Here is a 25950-nt window from a genome sequence, read left to right as displayed (position 1 = left end):
CATTCCACGCCACCACAGCGCTATCCCCTCCAACACACACCTATCTGCATGTGTCCCACACTTCAGATTGGCTCCCCAGTCCCTGCATAACCAAATCCCCTCCAATTGGCCTCGTGCCCCTGGGACCTGAGCCCACCTGTCTCCTCATCCTGTCCCTGTTACTCCACCTTTCCCACCACCATGCTCCTGTCCTTCAGGCCTGTGTGCAGGCGGTACCCTCTGCTTAGAAGGCCCAGCTGCCACATCTCTGCTGGGTGAACTTCTGGATCTTTCCATCTTGTCTCATCCACTCATGTATTCCATGGGTGAGCACACCTGTTCTCCTGTCAGCCCTATGTGCTCCTCAAGAGCATCGCTGTGACTTATTTGCCTTTTCTTCTTGCTGTGTGGCAGCTGGTGGTATGGTGGGGCTTGGGGCTCTGTTTGGCTAAAGAGTGAACAACCCTAGCTAAGGCCTTGCAGACATTAGGCCAAAAGAGCAGAGTGGCGTGGTGTGGCCCAGACAGCTGCCATCCATTAGGACGCCAGTGAGGCCACAACTGTTTCCAGCAGCCCATGTGGGCACAAAGGAAGGGTGGCTCCAGAAAACTGGCTCTGGGGCCGCTCCATTCCCCTTCCCCTGAAACCTTCCTCCTGGCCCGGCCTCAGGGCAGGCTTTCTGTGCGGGTGAATATAAATATATAAAACAGCACGAGTTTAGCTGCAAAACTAAAAATAGGAAGCCTGGAATCCGGCCCCCCAGGCTCCTCTAGCCGCTGGACCACACAGGTGTGGGTGCGGATGTTGGGGGGTGCGCCCCTCCCCCTTCCAACTCCCCAGCCCTCATGGGGGAGGAATGGGGGGCACTCCGGGTTTCCACAAGGAACAGTTCATTCTTTCACTCTGGCTGCCCCCACTCCCATTTGTTTGACAGCTCATTTCATTTACGACCCCAAAATGAACCGACCCGCTGAGGTGCCATTCCCTGCTCACGTGGCCAAGCGGGTGTCTGGTGTGGCTGAGAGCTGTCCCCTGGGCCATGCTGGGGGGAGGGGGGAGACCTGGGTGTCTGTGTTTATGGGGTCTGTGTCCAGCCCTGACCCTCCCCAGGATACCCCCTGCTGACCCCCTAGGAGTCTTCTAAGACCCTCACAATTTTCCCCTCCAGCACATGTCACTATCTTGGGCCATAAGACCCCCTCCAGGATGTCACTCCAGGATGTCCCTCTCAGAATACAAGCCAGTGCCATCCCCATGGCCCGAAGCCCTGCATTTGCAGGGCTGCTGGGGGGGGGGGGGCAGTCCTCTGTCTGGGGCCCACATCCCTTCTCAGGAGGTGCCAAGCACAGCCCCGTGCCCAGGAGGCCACCCCTGGGAGTCCCAAAGCCTGCAAATGCCACGCTCAGCCTATGGCCAGGCCAGCACAGAGACTGTGGGGCAGGCGTGGCGTTTGGTGACACTGTAGACACCCCCCAGCCCAGAGCAACTCCTGGAGCCTCCGAAATGGAATTCTGGAGGCCAAGGGGCTCCTAGATTCTGGGACAAAGTGGCCTCCTCATCCTGAATGGGCTGCTTCCTGTCCTGAGCTCCTGATGGCGGCTCTGGGGACGTGGGGGCACCTGGCCCGGGCTCCAGGACTCCGGGCTTGCTGAATTAGGGCTGTCAAGCTCTCCTTCAAGCTGTGTACACCCAGCCTTTAGCCATCACAGACCTGCGATTCCACACGCCCACTGGGGCTCGGCAGTGTGTGCTCAGGTACTATTTGAATAGAAAAGGAAGCTCAGACAGGGCCAGGGACCACCCACTGCTGCACAGCTGAAGCGGGGAAAGCCAATTCTTCCAACCAAGACACTTCCCAGGCCCTTCTGAGGAAGAACCTCCCAAGATTAGGAAGTCCCTGCAACAACCACCCTGAGGGACCCCGCAGGCTCCCTGTCTGCTGCCACCTGCAGGCCGCCGTGGTTACTGCAGCGCTGCCCCCACAGTCCTCAAGCTCTGGGACCGCGCCCCCTCCCTGACCCGCCCCAACCAACTGCAAATCCTGCCTCCGTTTTCCCCTTGGAAGCGCTGGGCACGCTGGTCTGTGCCTGCTGGGGGGAAGGCGATGGAGCTTTGAGTCGGGGGCTCTAGAAGCCACAGCTCCTCTCCCATCAGCTGTGACACCAAAGTGTGGCGGGGGAAGAGGGGTGGGGTGGACTTGAACTGTGCTCCCCTCCTAATGTCCAAGATTGCCTACAAAGTGGCCCCATGGAAGTAGAGTGTTGGCCTGTTTGGGACCAGCCGCGCTCATCCCCGGCAGACACCACCCAGAGCGCCCTCGCAGCAAAATTCTGTAGCTGTAGCTGCGGGCTTGCTGGGAGGCAACCTGCCTTCCCTGGGGCCCAAGGGGTGCCTTGGGCGTAGGGGCCTGGATCAAGGTTTTAGGCTGAGGAAATGGAAACTTCCTGTCGGGTGCTGGGTTTCAGGTAGACCAATGTAACAGAAAGGGGCAAAGTCTTGGGATTAGTGTTGGAGTATTCTCATCAGAGAATAAGTTCTGTTCTATGAAAATTCCCCTCCTCGGGTCCCACCTGGACAGGTACGGTGGAGGCGGGGGCAGGCCTCTTTGGTGGTAGGGACCAAGGCAGGTCCCCATGCAGTCACACACACAGTGCTTGCTGCCAACCACAAACAACTCTGGGGAGATGTGAAGCCAGGTGACACCCCCCTCTTTGCACCTTAACTGTCTCATCTGCAAACTAGGGGAGCTGACAGAGCTGCCTGCTTTGTAGTTCAGACGGCTGCTAAACTGTCCCTGTTCCAGTGAACACAGGCCCCACAGGGGGCCCCGAGGCTGCACTCCCTCCCCCCCCTCCTCTGTCCCTGCCTCCCTCCGAGCTGGGGGAAAAACATGGGGTACACTGCTCCTCTGGTCTACTTATGAATAGTCACAGGCCACTTGTGAGGGGCGGTGGCACCCTGAAGACCTGTTTGACGTTCCTCTTGGGTTTCGGCCACACCGGGAGGGGGCCTCGCTTGCCCGGAGCGGTCTCCATGGGCATTACTGACGGAGCTGGATGCAGGGAGGTCGGGGTGCTGGAGGTCTCCTAAGCAGTGGGTTTAGTCCGATTCCTGTCCCCAGACGCTGCCCTGTTCGTCCTTGGCCACGGTGGGAGGTCTCCCTGCCCTTCCACCCGCCCCCCACACATACAGCTCTAGAAGTCTGGCCTTGGGATCCTTCAACACATCTCAGAGTTATATTATTGTAACAAATCAGTCAAAATTCCATTTTACAGTTAAATAGGACAGAGGACGGACAGTTTACCATACAGCAAGTTGTGCATCGAAAACAAACACACTAAGCAAATTATAGTGCAAAGCAGTTTCCACCCTCCCCCCCTTCCCAGCTCTGGGACGGTTTTACCGAAGCTGTGCATGTGGCAGGTGTTCACACCTCGACATGACAATATGTCACCAAGGGTCTGTACCCGCCACCACCAAGCTTACAGTAATATGGTTATCAAAACTCCTCCATTTCCTTGTGCTTTCTAAATCAGTGTGTTCGCCTAGGACAACTTTAAAGCAGCCTTGTAAATAAGGACCCATTTCTAGCAGCCCGAGCTGTCTGCACCCACTATGGGCCTTAATACCAGACTCGGCATGGCTGTTATCACTTTTAATCGGGGCAGGGGGGGGGCATGTGGGGGGGGATCCATTTATTTCCTGTCTCTGCCCCTACCAGGGCTTGGCTCTCAGGAAGGGCTAGTAATCCAGAGTGGGGCTACAAAGTGCTGGGCACTGGGAACCCCAGGGTGCCTCCCACACAGGCCTGGGGCCAGTCTGCAACCACGGAGAAGAGGCGTTGAGGGGAGGGAGGGGACCAGGGCAATGGATTTGCAGCTGCTTCCTGAGAAGGGGTGGGGAGCCCCCCCGCTGGGTGCGGGGGGTCAGCAGGACACCCCAGCAGCTATCTTGAGATGGAGACTGCTTTTTCCAGTGAAGACAGGCCCAGAGAAACTGCAGTGGGCGGGATGTAAGTAAGATCACCAGAAGGACTTCCTAACTCACCAGAGTGCGTAGCCGGGCACATCACCTGCCCTCTGTTACAGGCTGGGGGCGGGGTGGGGGGTGGTGGCGTGGCTGGCAGAGAGCTCTCACAGAGACGACGATGGAGGAGGGAAGGTTGTCATATCCACAGAGGATGTGGCTGAAACAATGACTGAAAACCACACGCTACACGCTGTCTAGCCCTGACAAATTGTCTTGTCCTTTTCCACTTGTGCCTCTTTTGAACTAAACTCAAGACGCGAGTATCTGTGTACCTGAAGCCCTGGGCAAGTCCTGCTTTCCTGTCTGCAAACCAAAGGGGCAACACTTTCCTCCCTGAGGCCAGGGGTGTGCCGTGCTGAGGTGCTGGCCAGTCCTTCTGCTCGCCCTCCGGCACCCCACCTCTCTACTTCCTCTTGGGTGGATATCTGAGAGCCGCAGATGTGAGTTCTAGTGTCTTGGGTCCCCACCAACGTGGGCCCTTGGGTGGGAGTTGGAGGGCCTGACAATGCCATTCCCAGAAGGCAGACACTGCTGCAGGGCTTTACCTCTAAGAGACCGTGGGTTTGAAAATATTTGATGTTTCTTATTCTAAAATCAGCTTTAAAAACTGGTTTTTGTTCAAGCCTGCTTTTGGAGCCCAGACCGGTTCAAGACGAACGCTGTTAGAGGCTAGAAGATCTGGCCGGGCCTGCCCACAAGGCTGGGGTTTGGGAGTATGCACAGCTTGGCTGGACCAAGGTGGGACAGGGATGCTGAAATCTGACCCTGTGTCCTCTCACCAATGCCTTCTGCTAGGGCCTCTCTGGGCCTTGTGCTCTTTCCACAAATGGCAATTCTGAGACCAGCCTGGGGGCAAGGATTGGGGGGATCTCTGGCCCTCCACCAAGAGAACAGAGGGCAAACGCCTTGGGCTGGTAAAGTGCACGGAGGACCTGTCTGCAGGTGTTTTTCCTGGTTTTAGGGACCTGCTGCCATTGGCTAGTCTCCGCTGGGGCCTGGGACCCGCAGACAGCTGGGACAGGGTGGGAGCTTTCGGCTGTTAGGAACTCTAGGGAAGAAGAGCTGGCGGGGGGGGCGGGGGTAGGTCGCTGGGCGGGAGCGGGGGCAGGGGGTGGGGGGAGACTGGCTTGAGGGTGTTCTCATCCCATCTCTGCCAGTGACGTCCAGGGGCCCTTGGATGGACCCTGTCCCCATCTATACAATGAAGGGAAACCCTTTCAGGGGTGGAGAGATCTTCCAGTTCTGATTCAATTTGCATAAATGCTAAGGGAGGGCTAGGCCCATGGGTACAGGGTCTCTGAGGAAGGGGAGTGGGTGTGATGGTCTTTTCAGGGCCCCATGGGTCAGAGGCCAAGCCGTGTGGGCAAAAGCCACCTCTCTCTGGAACAGAGATGGTCTCTGCCCCAGGGGACCTGGGCCCTGTGATAGCACCGGGCATGGCTGGGGACAGCCAGGTCATTCCGGGGGTGCGGCAGGAGGATAATCTTCCCACAGGAACGTGGGATGAGATGACGAGGGTCTGGGCTAGGGGCAGCGTCCTGAGGGAGGTCCCTACCTATCTGTACAATGACGTGGCTGGACTGGATGCTCTCAGAGCCACCCACCGGCTCTAGGCCCCAGGCCTTGTGGCCCCTGGGCCCATGACTGGCCTGGAGCGTAAGTCCCACTCCTGCCCGGAGCCTCGGAGCCGGGCCAGCCACTTGTCCGGAAGGTTCGTGGGGTCCCTGCCTCCGCCCTCCGCCGGGAGCCATCTGCTTGGACCCCCGGGGGGGGGGTCAGTAGGGCCGCCACACGGCCTCGTCCATGCGGCCCGGCGTGCTCAGGGCGGTAGGGGAGTTGCTGTGGCTGCCGTCCGCCTCCACGCTGTCGCTCTGGCCGCCCAGGCTGGGGTTCATGAGGTTGCCCGCGGCGACAGAGGCGCTGCTGGTGCAGGAGGCCAGCATGCGGGTCGGGGAGCGCTCGCCCCCGCTGCTGCTGCTGCCGGCCACCATGGAGAACTGGTAGGAGCCAGAGGACGCGCCGTAGTACAGGTGGTAGGGGGACGGGTTGGCCTGGAAAGGCCCGCTCTGGTTCTGCGGGGCCCCCGGGTAGGGCGGCGGGAGGTAGGTGTGGTGGAAGCGGCCGGTGGCGGGCATGCTGGCCACGCTGAGGCTGCCCGAGGGCGTGGCGCTGTAGGGGAAGGCGGCCGGCATGGCCCCGGGGTAATGCATCCTGGGGTCCGGGAAGCGGCTCTCCGTGAATGTCTGCAGCGCTGGGAAGGAGCGGTCAAACTGGCGGGGGTCGGAGAACGGGTTCAAGTCCGAGGTGCCTGGGGGACAGCAAGGGGGACAGTCCGTCATGGCCTGGCAGCACCCCGGGGGGGGGGCCTCTTGACAAAACGAGCTGCGGAGGGGCGCCTGGGCGGTCCTGCTGGTGGGGTGCCTGACTCCGTTTCGGCGCAGGTTGTGATCTCAGGGCTGTGACATTGAGCCCTGCGCGGGGCTCCGAGTTCAGCAAGGAATCTGCTTCAGACCCTCTCGCTGCCCCTCTGCGCTGAGCACACGTGCTCTTTCTCTCACATAAATAAGGAAATCTTAAGGGGGGGGAAAAAGACTGACCTCGGGGCTCTGGTTCACAGGCCATTTGTGGGACTCCCTGCTTCTAGATCTGCCTCGGCTCTTCCCGCCCTGGGCTGCTGGTGGGCTGGAACCTGCCTGACTCGGAATCCGGCCCCATCTGGGAGGCAGGTGGGAGCAGGTGCCTGGGCCGTGGGTGGCCATGGGGGCTTCCCTGGACAGGCAGAGAAGGGGGAGGCCTTTTCTTTCTTCTCGCGGAGTCCTCTTTACAGCCCAGCAGCTCAGAGGCCGTCAAGGGCATGAAGGTGGCCCCCCACCCCGGGGCCGCTGGGGGTGTGAAGAGCTGCTTCCGCCTTCCTCCCTCCGTGTTAATAGCTGGTAAGACCGTGGGTATGAAGACAGTCTCCAATGGTGCTCTGAGCTCGGGAGCTGCAGCTTGTTTTTACAGATAAGGCAACTGAGGCCCAGAGAGAAGGAATGGTTTTTCCTACTGTTGCCCTGGAAGGACTGGAGCTCATCGTGGGGCCTCTGCTTTCCACTCCCTGCTGCTGGGCTTGCGCATCTCCCCTGCCCGGGTGGGGCTTAGGCAGCTTCCCTCACCCCGGGCCTGGGCCTTCAGGGCTGTCCTGTAGACTGGGGCTGACTGGTGGCCCGACAGAGAAGAGACGCCACCTTCGCTTGCCTCAGCAACAGAGTGAGATGGCAGCCGCAGGGGCTTGGTGGCCCAGAGCATGACTTCACACGGAGGGACCCAGTGTTCAGCCCCAGTCCTGCCATAGCGTCCGCAGGTATGGCTCCTCTCCGGACTCCCAGACAAGGGCCTCTCTGCCTCTGCCCCCTACTCTTGCAGTTGCAGACCCCCCCCCACCGCCCCAAACCTCAGCATTCAAAGGGGCTTTAGGATTGAGTCTAACCTTGTTGGCAGGAAAACTCAGGCCCAGAGAGGGTGAGGCACTTGCCTCAGGGTTACACAGCACACTGAACCTGGCACAAAATCCTAGGGCTCCTGTTCTGAGCCCTGACATGTGCCTGATAGGTAGCTGTCCTGTCTCTGAGGCAGCCCAGCCCAGCATTTATCTTGGGTCTGACACTGACTGGGCAAGTCACTTAGCTGCTCTGTGCCTCAGTCCTCCCACATGAAAAATACAGGCCGTGACAGTGCTGGGGATTAAACGAGTTACTACATGGAAAGTGCTTAGACCCGCACACAACAGAGGCCACTGAGGATTTGCCCTGTGCACCGGCTGGGACACCTCTTGCTCTGGACACCCAGGAGAACTGCCCCAAGCAGGGGCCCTGCCAAGAGGAGTCCCTGACCCTCCTGCCTTGTGGCCTCGCCGAGGGGTGACTCTGGGCAGCAGCGGAGAAGTGGAGGAACTCCTAGCAGAGGTCCTGAGGGCAAGTTCATCTGGTCCCCATCCCTCGTGCCGCCCCCACCGAGCAGGACGCAGAGGGAGACCGTCCCTGTCACGTGGGCATCTCCCAGTGGGAGCCACCTGCTCTGACCATGGCTTGGCTGAGGACCGCGAGCTGCAGGGACCCTCAGGCCTCTAGTTCCCCCAGCTCTGCCCAAGGTGCTGTGGGGCCTCAGGTGACACCTGTAACTTCTCAGGGTTTGGGGCGCTTCCTGACTCCACTGGGGGTATTGCCTTAGCAGTGGGCTCTGGGTCTGGTCCGGACCGTGAATCAGAACAGAACAATGCTCCCAGGCTATAGTGGGTAGATGTAGGGTCAAGGGGCCAGATGATCTGGGCCTCCTGGAACATCTGTATTCTCTGTAACCGGGACCGGTCAGTGCTGCCCGGGAGAGCAAGAGATCAGAGGGGTGCTTGGCTCCCCACTGTCATCTCAGTATGCCAGGGCAAAAGGCCTTGGAGGCGGGGGTGGCTCCCCCAGCAGAGCCAAGCACGAGGCTGATACACCCGCTCGGGCACAGGAAGTGAGTGCCGCCCACGCCATGGGAGCGCCATTCTCCAAACAAAGGAAACCCAAGCAGGGACCCCAGAACGCAACAGTAGGCCTGCAGCCCAGGAAACACAGGGCCCAGGAAGCTCAGAGTTGAGCAAGGTGGACCTGGGCCTGGTGTGTGTGGCCCCTGGAGTTCCCATGGGTTGTGGGCTCTGAGCTGGGCTCATCCAGACTGCCAATGTCCTCTCCTGCCTCGCTGCCTCGCTGCCAAGCTGGGGGGGGAGGGGGGAGTATCTGCCCTCAGCACCCCTGTGGGTGCGGCCCCCATTCCCCAGCCCAGTAGCCCCGGGAAACCCGAGCTGGTCGGCTGAGGAGCAGCCAGTCCCAACACTGGAAAGAAATGTTTATTTTCTTCTCCAAATTGCCCTAGCTGCTGCATGGTGGCTGAATGAGGCCTTTGAGCCATGAGAAGCCCCCACTGTGGGCAGCCACAGCTGAGGGGGCAGGGGGCTGACGTCTGGAGGGGTCGGGGCCTCCGCACAGCTTACTAGTGACCAAAGCCAGGAGGTCAAAGCTATTAAGGGGCATCGAGACAAGTGACGGTGGTGTGCCCTGAAGGGGTCCCAGAGTCTGAGGGCAGGGGCTCATCCCACCACAGGGGGAACACCAATGAGGGGGCCCCAAACCCAGCCCTGCCAACACCCCTTGTCTCCCCACATTACAGATGGGAACACTGAGGTTCAGCGAGGTGAGGTTACCTGCCTGAGATCACAGCCGGTGCCTGGCACAGCTGGGTCCCTAGCCAGGTCTACCTGATGGCAAGTTCACTCCAGAAGCACAGGCCCGGGGAGGGGGAGAGCTGGCTGGGGCAGAAGGCCACACAGACTGCTGTGGGTGTGTAGGGACGGGTCACAGGATGCCACAGAAGGGGAAGGACTGGCTCAGCCACGCCCCATACAGGCTCAGCCTCCTCTCCCCCCAGCCCCAGGTGAGGGCAGGGGTTCTGGCCCGGCCCTTCTGGACAGGGGGTGGGAGGCTTGCCTCAGGCTCTTGTAGGCACCGATTTCAAAGCCGTGTCCATGCAACTGTGGCCAGGGAGAGAGGTAGGTTTTCCTTCCATGGGAGCTGCTGCCCAGGAAGCCACTGTTTACCCTCACCTTCTAGATTCTGGGGCTCCCTGGCTGGGCTCCAATACCCACTGGGTCCCAGCTCTGCGTGTGGCAGGGAAAGGCCTGGAGTGTTAGGCTACTGTACCTCGACAAGGGCTGGTCTATGGGACATGGAAGCAAGGACGGCTTTCAGGGAGGGGGTGGGCAGAAACCTGAAGAGGAGATTACCTCTCCCGGTCTCTTGAGGTCAGACCCTCATGCGGCAAGCCCCCCCCCACAAGGCTCTAGAACCACTGACTGTCTCAAACTCACTAGCCCATGGGTCTCTCCTCATCTTAGGGGCTCAGCAGGACCAAGAATAGAAGCTTCCTGTCCCAGAAAAGAAGGGGCTATACCAAGCCCCGGCCACTTTATCATGCCTGGCACACAGGGCCCAAGGCCTCCCTTAGTGGAGAGCCCCAGTAAGCCCCAAGCTTGGCCTGGAGTCAGCTCGCAACCCCACCCCGGGCTTTTCCTGCGGGGGGCCCCCTCGTCTGCACCCTCAGCACTGCAGGAAGTTCCTGGGAGTAGGTGCTGCGGGAACTTTGGACGTGGTCATCGACGGGCTCTGGGCCTCACGAGTGGCTCTTCGTCTCTTAGGCCTCAGTTCACTCATTTGTCAGATGGGTCGTAAGCAGGCCCCGCAAGACCAGGAATGAATGGCCACTCACGGGATGTGGCTCTGTCTGGCACCGCGGACCAGGGCTCTCTGCCCCCACCCAGTCCAAGGGCCTGGAGAACAGTCAATCCTCCTCACTCGGCCATGTATGGACCTGCCCCGCACCAGGCACCCGTCTGCTCTGCAAGGCCTCAGTGTGCCTGCCACGTCCATCTGGGCAATTGGGGACACAGACACTGTCTGGGGCCCCAGCTGAGAAGCCTCCCTCGTCTTTCCTGTTTGGAAGAAGTCTCTGGGCCAAGGGGGGACTTTTCCTGGCGATGCTGGGTGTCCCCAAGGCTGTGACGTCACGTTGCCATTTACAAAGTTTACCTGAGTGCAGTCATGGCATCGGGATGTCGCCCCAGCCCCGGGCAGAGGCACCCACCACTGCCCCTCCCTCAGACAGGGGGCACGAGGGCTCTTCAGCAGGGACAGGTCTGTCACAGGCTCCTTAGACAAGTCACGCCCCAATTTTAACGGGTACACTGGGGGATTAATGCCCATGTCACTCAGGAGACCGTGAGCTCCCGGAGGCAGGGCCTGTGTCTATCCGTGAGGGTCCCTGGGGACCGGCACTGTGTGGCGCGTGGTTGCTGAGTGACTGAATGAAGGGCCTAGCCCACGTATGGGCAGAGTATCCCTGGAAATCATCTGTAAGAGCCCATGAGCAGGACTGTCCTCCTTCATAAAACAAGGCAGTGCACTGAATGACCTCCAAAGGAGCCTTTGTTCTGGGGAAGCAGGGCCACACCCAGGGCCCCCTCCACCGCCCCCCTGCCCCCCCCCCGGCTCCCCCTGTGCCGTACCTTGGATGGGGGTCTGGGCCTGGCTGCTATAGTGGCTGGTGGTGCTGATCGAGCCACGGGGACTGGGCGTGCTCGGCGTCACCCGCATGCGCAGCCGTTCCAGGTCCCCGAAGCGGTCAGGGAATGGCTTGGTCTGGTCCTCCAGCTTCTGCCGGTGCCCTGCAGAGCATGGGGAGCCCATCAGTGCTAGTTCCCGAGAGTCTCAGGGGGATAGCCCTGCCTCACTCTGCTGGGAGTTTCTCCCTGAGGTCCAACCTGAGACGTCCGTAGGACAATCCTCTGCTAAGGTTCCCCACGGGCTTTCTGGATGGAGAACAGCCATGACATGCTGCTTTGGGGCTGCCGTGATGGTCTGTCTCACCCCTGCCTGCTTGAGTAGGAGTACATGCGCTTCTATCTGAACCTCTAGAACCCACTGTGCAGAAGGGGAAACCAAGGCAGCAGGCTTGTGTAAGTGGCTCAAGGGGGCTCCTATGGGTCTCGGGAAAGAACCCAGTAGGGCTGTCACCCTCTGCCTCCCAGTGTCCCAGATCCCCCACCCCGTCACTGCCCATATCTACAAGAATAACGGACGTGGCCTTGCAGTGGGACCACCGGCTGCACCAGCCCTGAGCCACCCTGGGACACCAAGGGCGCGCCTCTCCTGTCCCCGCCTCAGACGGAAGGGAAAATGCAGGGGGATGAGAAGAGACATGGGGCACTTCTGGGCGGGGCTGAGCTCCCGCCTCTGACTGGAAGCTGTGTGCAGGGGACCAGTGCCCCTGGCTGGGGGCATCACACCTGGAGCAACTGTTAGCATTTCCTAGGACTTCCCTCCCAGGGCCCACTCAGGAAGGGGCCCAGCTTTGTCTCCCAGGCTCTGGGGGTGTGGGTCAGGTCAGGCGCTCATGCCCCTGCCTCCGTGCAGCTAGCCGAGGCTCCCTTCACGGCTTCCTGAATGACGTCAAGCTTGCAGGGATGCCCCCCCCAACGCACTTTTTCAATTATTCATTTTACATTTCACAAATGACACACGAACTTCTACAAAACGAAAGCATTACAGAATTACAAGTCAGGCTAATGGCTCCTTTGACACCCCCTAACTTCTGGGCAGGCCCCCACATGATCGGTTTGGTGGTTTTCTTTCCAGCCTTGGAAAGATGTGTTTTCCACCATGGAAAACACAGAGCAAGTTTCTCACAGACCCTCTTGAACCTGGTTTGTCATTCTCCAGCTCGCTTTTCCAGTAGCCAGAGCCCCACATCAGTTTCTCGATCTGTGAAATGGGGGGAGTAAACCAGCCCCACGAAAACAACAGAGCTCCTGCTCTACCTTGGAAGCCCCCCCAGGCGCAGAGGGAGGGCTCAGCGAGGAGGAAGAGGACCGAACACTCAACACTCAGCAAATGTCCCTTGTCCTGCCCGCCCCAGCCCGGAGGCTGCAGCTCACTGAGCCCATCATCCCCTAGGATGGGTGATTACATGGTTTTCCCATTTCCTCCGTTATTCACATGCGGCCCTCCCACACCTCTTTGTGTCTGGGGATTTCTCCAATGCAGACACTAGAATGGGCTGATCAGCCAAACCCCAGCCATTAGCCACCTCTCCACCTGCCCCAGTCGGGGATCCCAACCCTGACCCTGAGGCAAGGAGGTCAGGCAGGCAGGGCGGCCAGGTTCTCCTTTCACAAAGAGAACTGCAGCTCAGAGAGGTGAAGAGGCTTACGCTCAGTCACACAGCGAGGAAGAGAGAAGGATGTCCTGTATCTGGGGTCCCTCGGACAGGCATGGAGAGTGACTAAGGGAGAGGGAAGGCTTGCCTGAGTCCTCGGGTCTGCGGTGACATGCCAAGTTTTCTAGACTAATAAGGAGGGAAGAAGAGAGAAGTTGGTGGGAAGGAAAACAGAACCCGCTCACTGTCCATCCTGAGGCCTGGAAAACATGCTGGGGGCCTGGAAAAGCATGAAATGACTAGTGACCGCCCTTGGGAATGCAGAAACCGAGCTGGAGGCCTCAGAATGGGTTTGATTCCTGATTTTCAAAATGGAGATGTGATCGATTCTGGCACCAGAGATACCCATGCTCCCTGCCCATCCCTGCCTCAGACGGGCATCCGAGGGCTCTCAGAGATGAGCACGTAGTCCTGGGAGGGCTCAGCAAGTCATCAAGAAGCAGGGAACCCACTTTCTCCTCGGAGGATGCCCCAGGCCTGGAGCCCAAGGGACACTGTCAACTGGGATGAGACTGCCTGGCTTCCAGCCAGGCCCCCTGGGCTGCTCCCAGGACCGTCGCAAAGGGGCCAAATGGAGGCTGGGGGTGACTTTGGCTGGAGCTGGGGCTGCAGGCCCTGATGCTTGTGGGGACCTGGCAAGTCACATAAGTGAGGCACATGGGACGAGTGGGGAGTTGGGGTGGACTGGAGAGGGTGTGCCTTGCAGAAGGGCCAAGTGCCACCCGGTCCAGCTGGCCGGTGCCCTGATGGGGTAGGGACAGTGTGGCCAGAACTTCCAGTTTACCAGAAGAAACCTGCTTTGATGTGAAATGTTTATATGTCGGCAATTAATTGGAAAAAAAAAAAAAAAAAAACAACACCACCAAACCCCCAAACCAACCTGTAGGATGTATCCCGCTCAAGGGCTGCCAGTTTGCAACCTCAAAGTTCGAGATTTCATTTTCTGGTGGGTTGGGTAAGCTTAGCCACTGAGGACTGCTTAACGGATACCCCTCAGGAGGTGGTCACTAGGGGGGTGTCGCGGGGACTGGGAAGACGTGTTGTCGACATGGCTGTGGCGGCCACTGAAAATGGCAGGGCTCTGTGGACAAGCCCAAGGAGAACAAACGAATTCGGAACAATCTCAACAGGCAGGAAGTCGGCCGGATAGACGTGGGGACTGCAGACTGACCTGAGTGCAGCTCGGGTGCAAAGATTCTGGGTGTCTCAGTCAACCACAAGCTTGACGTGAGCCAATGGGGCTCCACGAAAACTGGTGCAAAACCTCAGGCCTTGTCATTATCGTCACTGTGGGACAAAGTCGTGTCTCTGAGTCACACTGTGTACCAAGTGTTTACAGTTACTCCTGCGACCGGAGGAAGAAGGGCAGGGCTCACGGCCCACACGGGTTCGAGGACAGGCCTGGTGCCTGTGCGGCCTGGTGGTCTCACTCGAGTCCCACTCCCTCCCCGCAGCAACCCGAAGCTGTAGTGTCCCTCCACAGCCAAACAATGTCTACGAGCGTGCACCATCCACGCGGGTCACTCCTACCTCACCACATGCCACGGGAGGCAGGGCCACATCAGCAACGGGAGTTGGGGACACACAGCCGGGCCGGCGGAGCCAACCCCGACACACGGGCCCCCGAGGCGGAGTCCGGGGAGCGTTCTTTCTCCTGACGGTCTCCTCTTAGCTCCCACTGTCTGGGTGGGGCTGCGGAGGCCTCCGGATGCGACCTAGGCGAAGCGGTTGGTCTGGGACAGAAATCAGGTCATCTGGCCGGAGGCAGCTCCGCCTTTGCCTAGGACATGCTTCCCGGAGCGGGGCCATCCTCACAGGACGCTGGGACTCGCTTCCTCGCTGCTGTGGAACTCTGTGGCCACTGGCAGGGAGGGGCGGCGGGAAGCTGACGCGGCTCCACGTGGCCAGGGCGCCGTAGAGTCTCGGAGCCACAGGGCCCGGCTGTCACATTTGGAGCAGAGCGGAACTTCCTGTGCCCGAGGGAAGATAGCCCTACAGAACAGACCTCTTTGATTTGGCTGCCCACCGCGGGAGCTGGGGAGACCTCTGGCCTGGCTCCCTCAGTCACCTGGGGCCCAGCCCTGTCACGCCATGCCTCAGTTTCCCCCTGCACAGCGGGCTTATGAAGGCCCCTCTAGCTTTGCAAGTCTCTGGCTGGAGATTATGAAGCTCAGCCACCGGCCCTGTGAGGGCCTCCAGGAGGGAAGAAGGCTCAGCCTTCTTTCCACTCTCCTCTCGGGCCGCTGTGCCCGGCGCTTCTCGAGCATCTTCTGCCTTTCCCACCTCAGGGCCACAGCGCAGGCGCAGCCCCTATCGGGAACGCTTCCCTGCCCTTTGGGGCTCACCCCGAGAGCCCCTCGCCTGCAGACAGACCCCCTCTCCCTGCCCCGAGCCCCTGCAGCACCTCTGCAGGCTCTGAGCAGCAGCTAGTATGACCGGAAATTAAAGCAGCAACCAGAGCTCACAGAATGCTTCCTCTGCTCCAGCATCTAAGTCACTGACAGGCCCTGCCTGGTTCCACCCTGCATGGTCCCCGCTGTCCCTGTCCTGCAGGTGAGGATACGGAGGCTTGCTGAGGGTCAGGGACGTGCTGAGGTCACACAGATGGCTTGAGGCCATCTCCTCTTCCTGGAGGCCATCCTGCTAGAAAGGGGCCTCAGTTCTGATCATCAGGGGTACCAGTCAATGACTGCTAGGGCCTAGCATGGTCCGGGGCCCAGCCTGGCTCTCTGCAGGCCTGGGAGGGTGGGCCTGGGGAGAAGAGGAGAGAGTCTCAGTGGACTCCAGCAGGAGCCCTGTCCTACTCTGAGACTCAGGGCCAAGAATCCTGCTCTCTAATCACACTTTGCTCTGACCGACCTCCTCCTCGGGGCCGCAGCTGCCACACCTGCACTGTGGTTTCATACCATCCAGCCCCTGACGTGTGGGTGAGCTGCAGGACAGACCCCCAGGGTTTAAAAGTAAAGCACTCTGCAGGGAGGATGGGGGACCACCTGAGTAAGACCCCACCATGGCCCACCACGCCGGGCCTACCTGTCAGCCTCCCATAGCTGGGCTCAAAGCACTGCAGCCCCTGCAACACGGCCTCCCTTAGAGCTGTGACCCCCATTTGTAGAAGGGTGGGTCCCAGTGGCCCAGGACTGTACGAGTCAGCTCTCGCCCACTGGTGATCGGGGGGAGATCACTTCTCCCCTCGGAGCTTCAGCGGTCTCCTCTGTAAAATGGGAGATCTCATTCTAACTCGCCAGGGTATGGGCGTGCTGCAGGAATTCAACGGCAGTCTGGCCTTGGCCCTGGAGGAAGGCATTCTGGGCTCCACAATTCTTCCACACCCCTCCCGGGGTGCCCAGCCTCACACATGTATGAGGCGGGTCAGAAGGAGGAGAGCGGACACTGGGGCCCAGCCAGAGTAGGTGATTCACCCAGGGTCACGCAGCGTTGGAGGCAGACGACAAGGCCTGGGTTCTGGGTTGGGGGCTCCCTAACCACCAGTCCCGGGACATCCTTCATCACCACCAGCTGGGCCAACATGGGGTCCCCGCGCCTCCCAGGAATCCGGTGCTTCTGGGGGAACCATCGGGGCCATGCCCCCGCCTTCACGCTGGCCCACCGCCAGCCCCTGCGATGAGAGTGGCAAGCACTTGCACAGGCATCTACCATTGCCCACTGTGCTAGGTGGGCCGTGCCTGTCTTCTACAAGGGTCACAACCCTCTGAGAGGCTGCGACCGTTGCCCCATTTTAAGGATGGGAAAGTGGAGACACGAGGTCAAGGTCAAACCTGTAACTGTCAGCATGTTGCATGAAGTTTGGCTTCCCAAGACCTCCAGGAGAGGAGTGCTATGTTGTCGGGCGGTGAGGCTCCACTGGAAGGAGGCCAGCTCAGCGTTCTGCCTCCACTGGGTGGGAAAGGGACAGGAGGCAAAGGGGGCAGGCAACAGGGAGAACCAGAGTTGGGCAGGGCTCGGGAACAGGATGGGCTGCCGGGAACAATGTGGGCCGCAGTGACGGGGCCTTCACCCATCGGAAGACACTCGGCTGCCTCCTCGGCTGCCTGGCCCAGCCCTCGTGCGGTCACAACCCAGACACAGCAGCCACTGTCCGCTCAGCCGCGGGGTGGGGCACCCGGGCCTTGGGCCCAAGGCCCGCTCTGTGGCCTGTCAGGAGATTTACACCCGACTCTTAACAACCGCGCGCGGAATCGCGGGCGGGTGCTGGGCCCCGGGTGGTCTGCCTTGAATCGGCCCCCTGTGAGCAGATGAAAGCTGGTCGGTGGCTGGGCAGGGAAATGGGCTGGCGGGGGGCCAGCGGGCAGGGCGGCAAGCAGCTCCCTCCCAGGGCTGCAAGTGGGGCTTCCAGCAGGCCTGGGGTTGATTAGGGGAAGCCGGGAGGTCTGAGGTTAACCCCTTCCCTCCTGCTGGGTGCACTCCCCTGGGGATCGAGGGGATCCTGGGAGCCGGGGCCAGAAACTGTTGCCTCTTTACGACTTGGGTGTCCCTCTGCCTCCCCACACCTGGAGCTGAGAACAAAACTGTGGCAACTTCAGGACCCTCAAAGGCCCAGAGACAGGCTTAGTTAGGATCACTTCCCCTGCCCATGCTGTCTGGGGCCCCCAGCAACCACTGGCTCTGGGCTTACTTCCTTCAGACCTCTCTGGTCCAATGTCACCTCTGCTCCCTGCCCACGTCCCATCTCTGCCCTCTCCACCCCTCCCCCCAGCTCTGTTTTTCTTCCTAAGTTTTCTCACTACCTTCAATTAAGTCAGTTAATCATTTGTTTATTTCATTTTTTCAACAAAGAGTTACTGAGTACCTCCTAAGCGCTCATGTCTGTATTTCCGGGTCTAGGTCAGTACCTGGCAAAGCAGAGGAAAGAAACTCTGCCCCATGGAGCATATACACTGGTCAGGGGAGATAAGAAAGAAAGAAAATGAGTGAACTCTATAGCATCTTGGAAGGCAATCGGGGCTCTAAGTTAAATCGAGGCTGGTAAGTATGGGCGGGGGTGTATATGGTTTGAAACGACATGTCAGGGGAGGGCTCGCTGAGAAGTTAGAGTAAAGCCTTCATTCAGGGTGGGAAAGAGCAAGCCATGCGTCCAGGGGCGTCTCGGGAGGAGTGCTCCAGGGAGAGAGAAGAGCAGTGCAAAGGTCCTGAGGCAGGGATGTGGCTGCCCAGTTGGAAGACCAGCCAGGAGGCTGGGGTGGCCAGAGTGGGGTAAGAAAGGAGGAGGATGGCAGGGAGGAAGGCAGGGGGTAATGGGCACAGAGCAGGTGGGGCCTCTGTGGGCTACGGTGACTAGAGTATTATTCACCATCTTTCCCTACCTCCAGTGTCTAAGACTCAAGAGGGACGGAGCCTGTCTACTGGGTTCACTGTGGCATCCCCAGCTTCTAGAACAGTGCCAGACACATGAAAGGTGCCCAGGAAAATATTTGTTGAAATCATTCCATGTACATTTTTGGGAAGAAAGGACCCACAGGCAAGGTGCCTGAACTACCCGCCTCTGCCTCAGGCAGGATTAAGAACTTGGGTCCTACCCTTTCAGGTACCAGCACCTGCTAAGCCTGGAGGATGGGGGGAGCGGTTCTTAAACCACGGTCCTTGCCAGGAGTGCCAGGTCCTGAGCTGCCTCCTGCCTGAATCCTGGATCCTGCTCAGCCACCTGCTTTTTTAACCAGCCCCTGGTGACTGTGAGGGACACCAGCACTGAGAACCTCAGAAACCAAGGCCACACAGGCAGGAAGCCACCAAGCCAGCCTTCAAACCCAGCCAGCCACCTGGCTGCAGATCGGGCATGCTCTGCAGGGCACCAGAGGGGAACGACCCAGCCACAGAACCCACAGCTGGGCCTCAAGGATAGGTAGACTCGCACTCCTTGGCTCCCAGGACCAGCCCCTACTCCCACCCCACACCACCCCACAGAAGGCTCAGCCCTCACATGGGGTTGGGAGTCACCAAGTGGGAGAAAAGCCCAGAAAGGAAATCCTGTGATCATCCATGAGGGTTTGGGTACTTCCTGCGTGGCTGGGCGGCTGCAAGCTCCTTTCATGCCCAGGACACCTCCCCAGAGCAGACATTAATAGCTACTATCATCCCCATTTTACAGATGAGCACAGGGAGGTGGGAAGGCCCATCCAAGGGGCCCTCACTTCCCTGAGTCCTAGACTGGAGCCCTTGGGGGGGCACCGAAGCTCACCCTTGGGCAAGGGACTCTGTATCCTGCCCTGTCCCCTCCTGGGTTGACTGAGGACCCGTTAGCAGGGACTTTGCGCCAGGCCTGGTGCATGGGGAGCGTCTGGCGATCCGCAGTGTCGACCTGGTCTCTTACCTCGTATAGGTGGGGAAAGAGAGACCCAGAAAGGAAGAGGATTTGTTCAAGGTCATACACTAAAGGCCAGGTCAGGGTTAGAAGCCAGGGTGCTGGTGAGACCTGACCTGCGGGCCTGGGTGGGCAGTGAGGGGCAGGAGAAACGCAAGGCCTCGGGATGGGCAGCCTGGAGAACTGCTCCCTCCCATGGAGGCTCTTTTCTAGAAATCAGCTTCTGCTAAGATTTTGTTTGAACAAGTCTCTTTAAACCCATGGGTCTGGCCCATGCCCAGGCCGAGAGGGGCGCCACCCACCTCAGCTCACAGAGCCAGCCTAGCCTCCGACTCCAGGCTATCTTCTGGGCCAGCTTCCTTTCCTTCCTCTTGCTGCCTCATCTCCCTCTGGCCTCTGCTGCTTTGTCTTGTGTCTCCCCTTCCCTCCTCAGCTCACTGCCTAGAAGGGCTGTCTCAGGTCTGGGGGACCCTGGGAGAGAAGAAGACGCAGAGGATTCGAACTAGGGGCTCCCAAAGGCAGAGCTGAGCCTCTCTCCTCATCCAGGGGCCTCCAGGGGGAGGGTGGGCAGTTCTGGGCTGAGCAGGGCTGGACATGGAGGCCCTAAGGGTTCAAGGCATTGCTGGGCCCCGAGGAAACCTTCCTAGCAAGCTCCAGGACCCCCAGCTCGCAGGCCTCTATGGACCGGCTACTTCGTGGGGTGGGTGCTAAGGGCAGCATCAACACACGGAGCCCAACCGTGGCTCCCATCCGCCCACATTCTGCCCCTGGAGACAGAGTGGCATGTCACCTCCGTTACCCCTCTAAGGCCACGGCTTAGGTTTCTCAACAGCCACACTGCTGCTGACCCAGAGAGGGTCCCTGTCCCCAGTGGTGGTGGTGGTGGTGGGAACGCAAGGCAGCGGTCAGGTACTGGGGATAACAGGACACCGTAGATCCAGTGACTCATCCGGATCCTCCCTCTGCCACAGCCAGATGCTAGCCACATGCTGTCACTGATCTCTAGGCCCGCAGTGTGGGGGGTATCACCCCACTTCCGGGAGGAGGGGTAGAGCTGCAGAGATGCCAGTAACTTGCCTGGGGTCCTTCAGCCAGGACGGCTGACTCAGAACTTGTTCTCTGCGCCATGGAGGCCTATAACTCACAAGGGCTTCCCAACCATCACCACCTGAGACTCTTGGGATCACTGACCAGTTCACAGATAACAAAACTGAGGCCAAAAAGAACACATGGCTTGTCCAGGGCTATGGAGCCCAAGGCCAAGGGCATGGACCCACCCAAGGCCAATCCCAACAGGAATATGGCTGGAGCAGACGCCAGCCTGTGAGCCTCATGGCCAGATGCAGGAGCTCAGGAGGTTGGAGGGTGTGCCCTGAGACCCTACAGGGAGTCATCCCGGGCCACTAGGCCCAGCATTATGCCCTTCCTAGGTGGCCAGACCCTGGAGTGGAACCAGGAATTGGATAGATGGGGAGCCAAGCCAGTCTGATTCCCAAGAAGGAAGGGGCCAGCCCACAGGCAGGCCTGGGTGGCCCTCACTGATGACACCCTGGCATAGCCACACCCCTGTTCAGAGCTTCCTGGGCTCAGGTACCCATTCTGTCTTCCTGCCCCAAGTCCACCCAGCTTAGAATGGAAATCCAAGACTGTCTCTGGGAAGACAGGGCACCTCTCAGCAGACCGTGGGAGGCCCTGGCAGGTTCTCAACATCCCCTGGCCTAGATTCTCTCCTCACTAGAACCGGGGTGACCGTTTGGCTCTCCTCTCACAACTATCCCATGAGATAATGAATGCAAGAGGGTTTTCTAAACTGCAAGGGGCCACTATCACAAAGAGAAAGTCAGGGCCACTCTCCATACCCCACACTGAGCACACTGCAAATCCAGGGGCAGTCCAGGTGAACACGCTGGTCAGGACGCTGGTCGGAAAGCAGCCAGTCCAGAGAGGGCCAGCTGGTTCTCAGTTTCATTCATTCATTCATGGAACACAAGCCTCTGGCCCACTGGATGGCAACCGCCCCACCCTCCAATTTCCCTGATCTAAATCTGCAAACTCTAGATCCTTCAGCAGGCAGAAGCAATGAAACACAACTTTCTCTGATGCTAAAACACACACATCAGGACTCCCTGCACATAGTAGGTGCTCAATAAATATTTGCAGAATCAATTTGCATTCCTGAGTGTGGGTTTTGGGGTCAGAGTGCCTGGGCTCTGTGTGACTTAAGTCACGTAACAGATCCAGAGAAAATTTCCAAGGAGGGGATCTGGCCTCGCAGCCAGACCAGCTCCTGTTTTTGATGGCTCCCTCCCTCAGCCGCTGGCAGAGGAAGCTGGAGTGGAGCGGCACAAACCTGGCCTGGCCCCCCTCCCCTCACAAATACCCTATCTGAAGCTTGTTCCTTCCCTGAACCCTTTCCTCAACAGACGCAATCTGCAAGTCCATACTCCCTGAGCCGCCCGTCCGCCCACCCTTCCACGGGCAGGCGTTCCCCAGGGAAGGGCGTCAGGCTAATTCTGCCTTTCGCCCTCCCAGCACCCTTGCTGGCCTCCAGGAGTCCAGGGCTAAGCACAGAGGGTCAGGTGTTGCTGGTGGGTTGGGAATGCGGAGCCCAGGACTGCAATCCCACACAAGATTTCTCCAGGCATCCAGGGCCATCTATCGGACCTTGGCTGCTGCTCTCCCCACCTACCCCCCCCCCACTGGGCTCTTCTCCCCCACCCAGGGGGCTCAGTGACTTTGGCACTTACGTCTGGGTTCTCGGGGTCCATCCACGGTCACCTTGATGGCTCGGTGGTAGGTGGCCACTTGGGTGGGGTTGGTGAACACGGTGATGGTCAGTGTGAAACTCTTCCCTGGGGGGAGTGGAGAATAAAGGCAGCAGGTTGGTACCTAGAGTGATTAACAATACTCTGTTCTCCCTTCCAGAAGGGGCAGATCTCTCTCCTTTGAACCTGGCGGCAGATGGGGCTCTAGGTGAAGGTCTAGCTGTTGGCCTTTGCATTCAAGGCCTTGGAGGTCTGGCATCATCCGCCCCCACCCCATGCTCTGGGTACCCTGCTATTTCCTCCCTGCTTCCCTGCCTTTGTGCCATTCCTTCTACCCGGAGACCCTCATGATTTTGGAGTGGAGAGCACCGAAGTATATTTATAAAAAGGTGCATAAAAATACAGATTTGGGGGGCACCTGGGTGGCTCAGTCTGCTGAAAATCTGCCTTCGGCTCAGATCATGATCCTGGGGTCCTGGGTTAAGCTCCCTGCTCATCGGGGAGTCTGCTTCTCCCTCTCCCTCCGTCTCTCCCCTAACTCCTGCTCATGCTTTCTTGCTCTCCAACAAATAAATAAAATCTTTTAAAAAAATACTATTTTTTTTCCTGAAAGTAATTATGACTTTATAAAAAACTGGGAGGGGGGGCACAGAAAAATCACCTACAGTTCCACTAACCAGAGATAAACACTGTTAACATTTGGGTGTTTTTGGCTCTAGTCCCTTTTGGGTGGGTATGTATGTTTACAGAGTGGCAAGGATTCCAAAATACGTATATTTATACCCCGGTTGTGTTTTTCTTCATTTAACCTCACGTCGTAAGCACTTTCTGGTGTCATTAAAAACCCTTCATAAACTTCATTTTAATGCTGCAAAATAATTCAACCCACAGAAGCCTCGTCTTTTCTTTATCTGCCTCCTTCCTCCCTGGTGCCGAGGGCCCTGCAGCCTCCTCCTGGCTGACTCCTGGGTGGGGGGTTGGGGGCTGGGAGAGGGCTGACTGGGGAGCTGCCCGCATTTCATTTGTAGACGCAACTGTTATTTCCAGAGCTCTGTTCTATTTTTAGATAGACATTTGGCTCCAAAGTCTCCATTCAAAATTCCTGAGAGGAAAAACTTTTAAAATAATAATTTTCTTTTTTTTTTACCATTTAAAATAAAATGAAAATGACCTTTTGTTTACAAAAATCTTTGTCTCCATCTCTGCTTATTTCCCTAGAATAGATTCCAAGAAGTGGTGAGTGATTTCGTTGCATCAGAGGGCTGGGATGCATTCAGGGGCATTGATCCCTCCAGTGAGCGGACAGAGCCCCGGAGAGTCACCGTGACTGTGACCGCAGCGAGCGCCCCCCCCCCCCCCAGCGCGGCAGCACAGCCGCCTATCACACTCCTGACTTCAGTCTGCCTCTCTGCTGTGTCTACTAGGGAGACTGAAACTTTTTATCTGCTTATGGTCTGTCCCAAACCCAACACAAATGATCACTTCAGGTTCCTGCATGCTTTCCTCATTCGCATTTTATTTATTTATTTATTTATTTATTTATTTATTTCTCATTCGCATTTTCCTGTCGTTTAGAAATCAGCCTGTGTTTACCGGTTAGCAACCAGCTTCTCAGCTCAGTGGCCTTCACATTCTGCCTTCTGACACCGAGCTGTGTGGCATTTTCAGCTCTTTCCCCTGTTGGTGATTTCTCCTAGTGTTTCATGTTCGGGCAGCGTTCCCCACCTGAACTGTAACAGGCCGATAAATGTTTACCTTCGATAAACAGCGTTCTCGCTACCTTCTACCTTTGATTCCTTGATTCTTCTGGGGGTTTACCTGGTGGGTTTGGTAGAAGGGAAAGATAAGGGCAACCCAATTCTCCCATCACCTTCGCTGAAGGCGGAGTCGTCCCTCTCTCCTGTCCTCTTCTCCATCAGCATCAAGTCCCCCACACTGTGATTGGGGGAGGCTGGGGTGAGGGCTGGGAGCTTCGCCCATCTCGTCTAAGCTTGGCCTCTTCCTTCTCTGCCTCCGAGCATCCCTATCTCTGGACCTCAGTTATCAATCAGGGACTCCCTAAGGGCAGGGGTCTGCGGCCCGGTGCACCTGTGTCCACCAGGGCTGGCCGAGGGCGGGCTACTGAGGGGGGCTACCCGCGTGGACTCCTGTGCTGTCCCTGCACTTCTGGCAACTCTCCAAGGCGAGCAGGCAGTCTTGCTACCCCCCTTTCACCAGTGGAAAATGAAAATTCAGGGCAGGGAAGGATAGCTTGTGGTTCTCCTTGCCAGGCTGGATCCGGAGATCATGTGAAAAGTTGAGCCCCAGAAACAGGAAAATCCAGAACGAAAGAAAACCAGCCAGGCTTCCAGGGCCGCACCACAGAACCCCAGGGGTTCTTCTGAGACACCGAAGAACTGGTGTATAAACGGGGTGGCTTAAATTGAGGCGTGACTCAAACTGGGCCAGAGCAGGGCCTTTCTGGAAGATTCTTCCTGAGCCAGCCCACTGAAGGCAGGGATGGAAATGTACAGCCCCTGCCCCTGGAGTCCTGGATCAGAGGACATGGAACCCCTCACTCTCAGACTACAGGGGCACTTCCCATGGTTTCTGGAAACCAAAAGTGTATAAGGTCTAGGGAAATTCTATGCAGGGACCACCTCCCCTTCCTGGGATCTGCCTTCCTTCCCTCTTTGGTCATTTTTCTCCTGGACTTCTTCCTCCCCTGCCAGACTCCCTATCACTGCGTAGACACTGCAGGGTGCCAAGCCAGATGGGTCCCAATTACTTAAGTACTCCTGTGTCTCCCTCATTTCCCTCGGATCTCGACCGAAAAGTCACCTCCTCAGTGAAGCCCTCCCTGGACACTTTATCTAAAGCAGGCATTTTAAACTTGGCATCTGGGGCTCCTTCTTAGGATTAAATGGGCCCTGTGAACAGGGACAGGAAAAAAAAAAGAGACGACTGTATTGTCTCTAACCTCTGGCTGCAATTTAGTATCTCCTTCAAGTATGGCCATGGGCAACAAACCACAGAGGTATTACAGAAGTCCCTGTGACCTTGTCACCAACAGACGTCAGAGATATTTACATATCACATTACAGACACTGCAAATTTCTCTAAATATCTTTTATGCTCGTCACAACTTCAAAATCATGGTCGTCATCAGACCCATTGCCACATCTTATTATTTAATACACTAAAAAAAGAGCACATTTATCCCAGTTTTTTTAGACATTTTGCTAACTGTGTTTTATTATAATTGGTTTCCATTGTAATCCTTTGTATTTCATTTTATTCTTTAAAACACATTATTCTGAAACTGTCAAGTTGACCCATGGGGTAAAAAAAAGGTTAAGAAGCTCAATGTGAAACATCAGAGACCCTCCTGCTCCCTCCTTACTTGCTCATACTTCCCCCATCATGCTTATTATTTTTGGCAATTCCTCTACTTATTTTCTGTCTGTAAACTCCCTGGGCACCAGAACTTCTGTCTTGTTCACTGCTGTGTCCTAACCCCTAGGACAGCATCTGGCACATAGTAGGTGCTCAAGAAATGTTTGTTAAAATCATTAAGGGAGAGATAACCATTTCCATTTTACAGACAAGAACACTGAGACTCACAGAGGGGCAATGAGTCATCCAGGTCAACAGTATCTAGGCAGGGCCGGAAAGGTTAGAATGTGCTGGAGTCTGCCCGCACCCCCCTGCCACCCCCCACCCCCCGGCCCATACTAAGGACCTGCTCCTGGGCAGTGAGAGGCCTCCACTCTCACCAGGCAGCAAACCACAAACTATCCCTGAGGTCATCAGCCCTTCTCCACGGCTTCCTCCCGCTTTCCAGGCCTGGCACCACCCCTCCCCAGTGCCCAAAGAGAGGGAGGGAGGAGAACCAAAGGCAGGGCCTGGGACCTGGGAACAAAAGTGGAAGGGAGGGGTGTGTATCAGGTACCATGGGAAGCAGGGGTCCCCAGAACGACTTGGGGGGAAAAGGTCTCCCTGAGAGCCCCTCACCTCTCTCTCTCTCTGCCTGCTGGTGAACGCATCCTCCCACCTCACCCCGTCTCAGGGCAGGAAGCTGCGATGACAGAG

At 57.9% G+C, this 25950-nt stretch overlaps 1 protein-coding gene across 1 annotated transcript in view; it reads right to left on the bottom strand.

Moving 5' to 3' along the window:
• Positions 1–3187: 3187 nt before the first annotated feature.
• RUNX3 (RUNX family transcription factor 3) overlaps positions 3188–25950 on the bottom strand; it is a 60441-nt gene continuing 37678 nt past the window's right edge. The window contains exons 4-6 of the mRNA XM_046016696.1: positions 21862–21966; positions 11087–11245; positions 3188–6316 (exon numbers count right to left, since the gene is read on the bottom strand). Coding sequence (XP_045872652.1) covers positions 5784–6316; positions 11087–11245; positions 21862–21966 — 797 coding nt within the window. The 3' untranslated portion in view covers positions 3188–5783. The remainder of the gene's footprint in view (positions 6317–11086; positions 11246–21861; positions 21967–25950) is intronic.

Source organism: Meles meles, chromosome 1 (genome assembly GCF_922984935.1).
Source record: "Meles meles chromosome 1, mMelMel3.1 paternal haplotype, whole genome shotgun sequence".
Lineage (NCBI taxonomy): Eukaryota > Metazoa > Chordata > Mammalia > Carnivora > Mustelidae > Meles > Meles meles.
The sequence above is the reverse complement of the archived record's forward strand: the minus strand, read 5'-3'. Positions and strand labels throughout refer to the sequence as shown.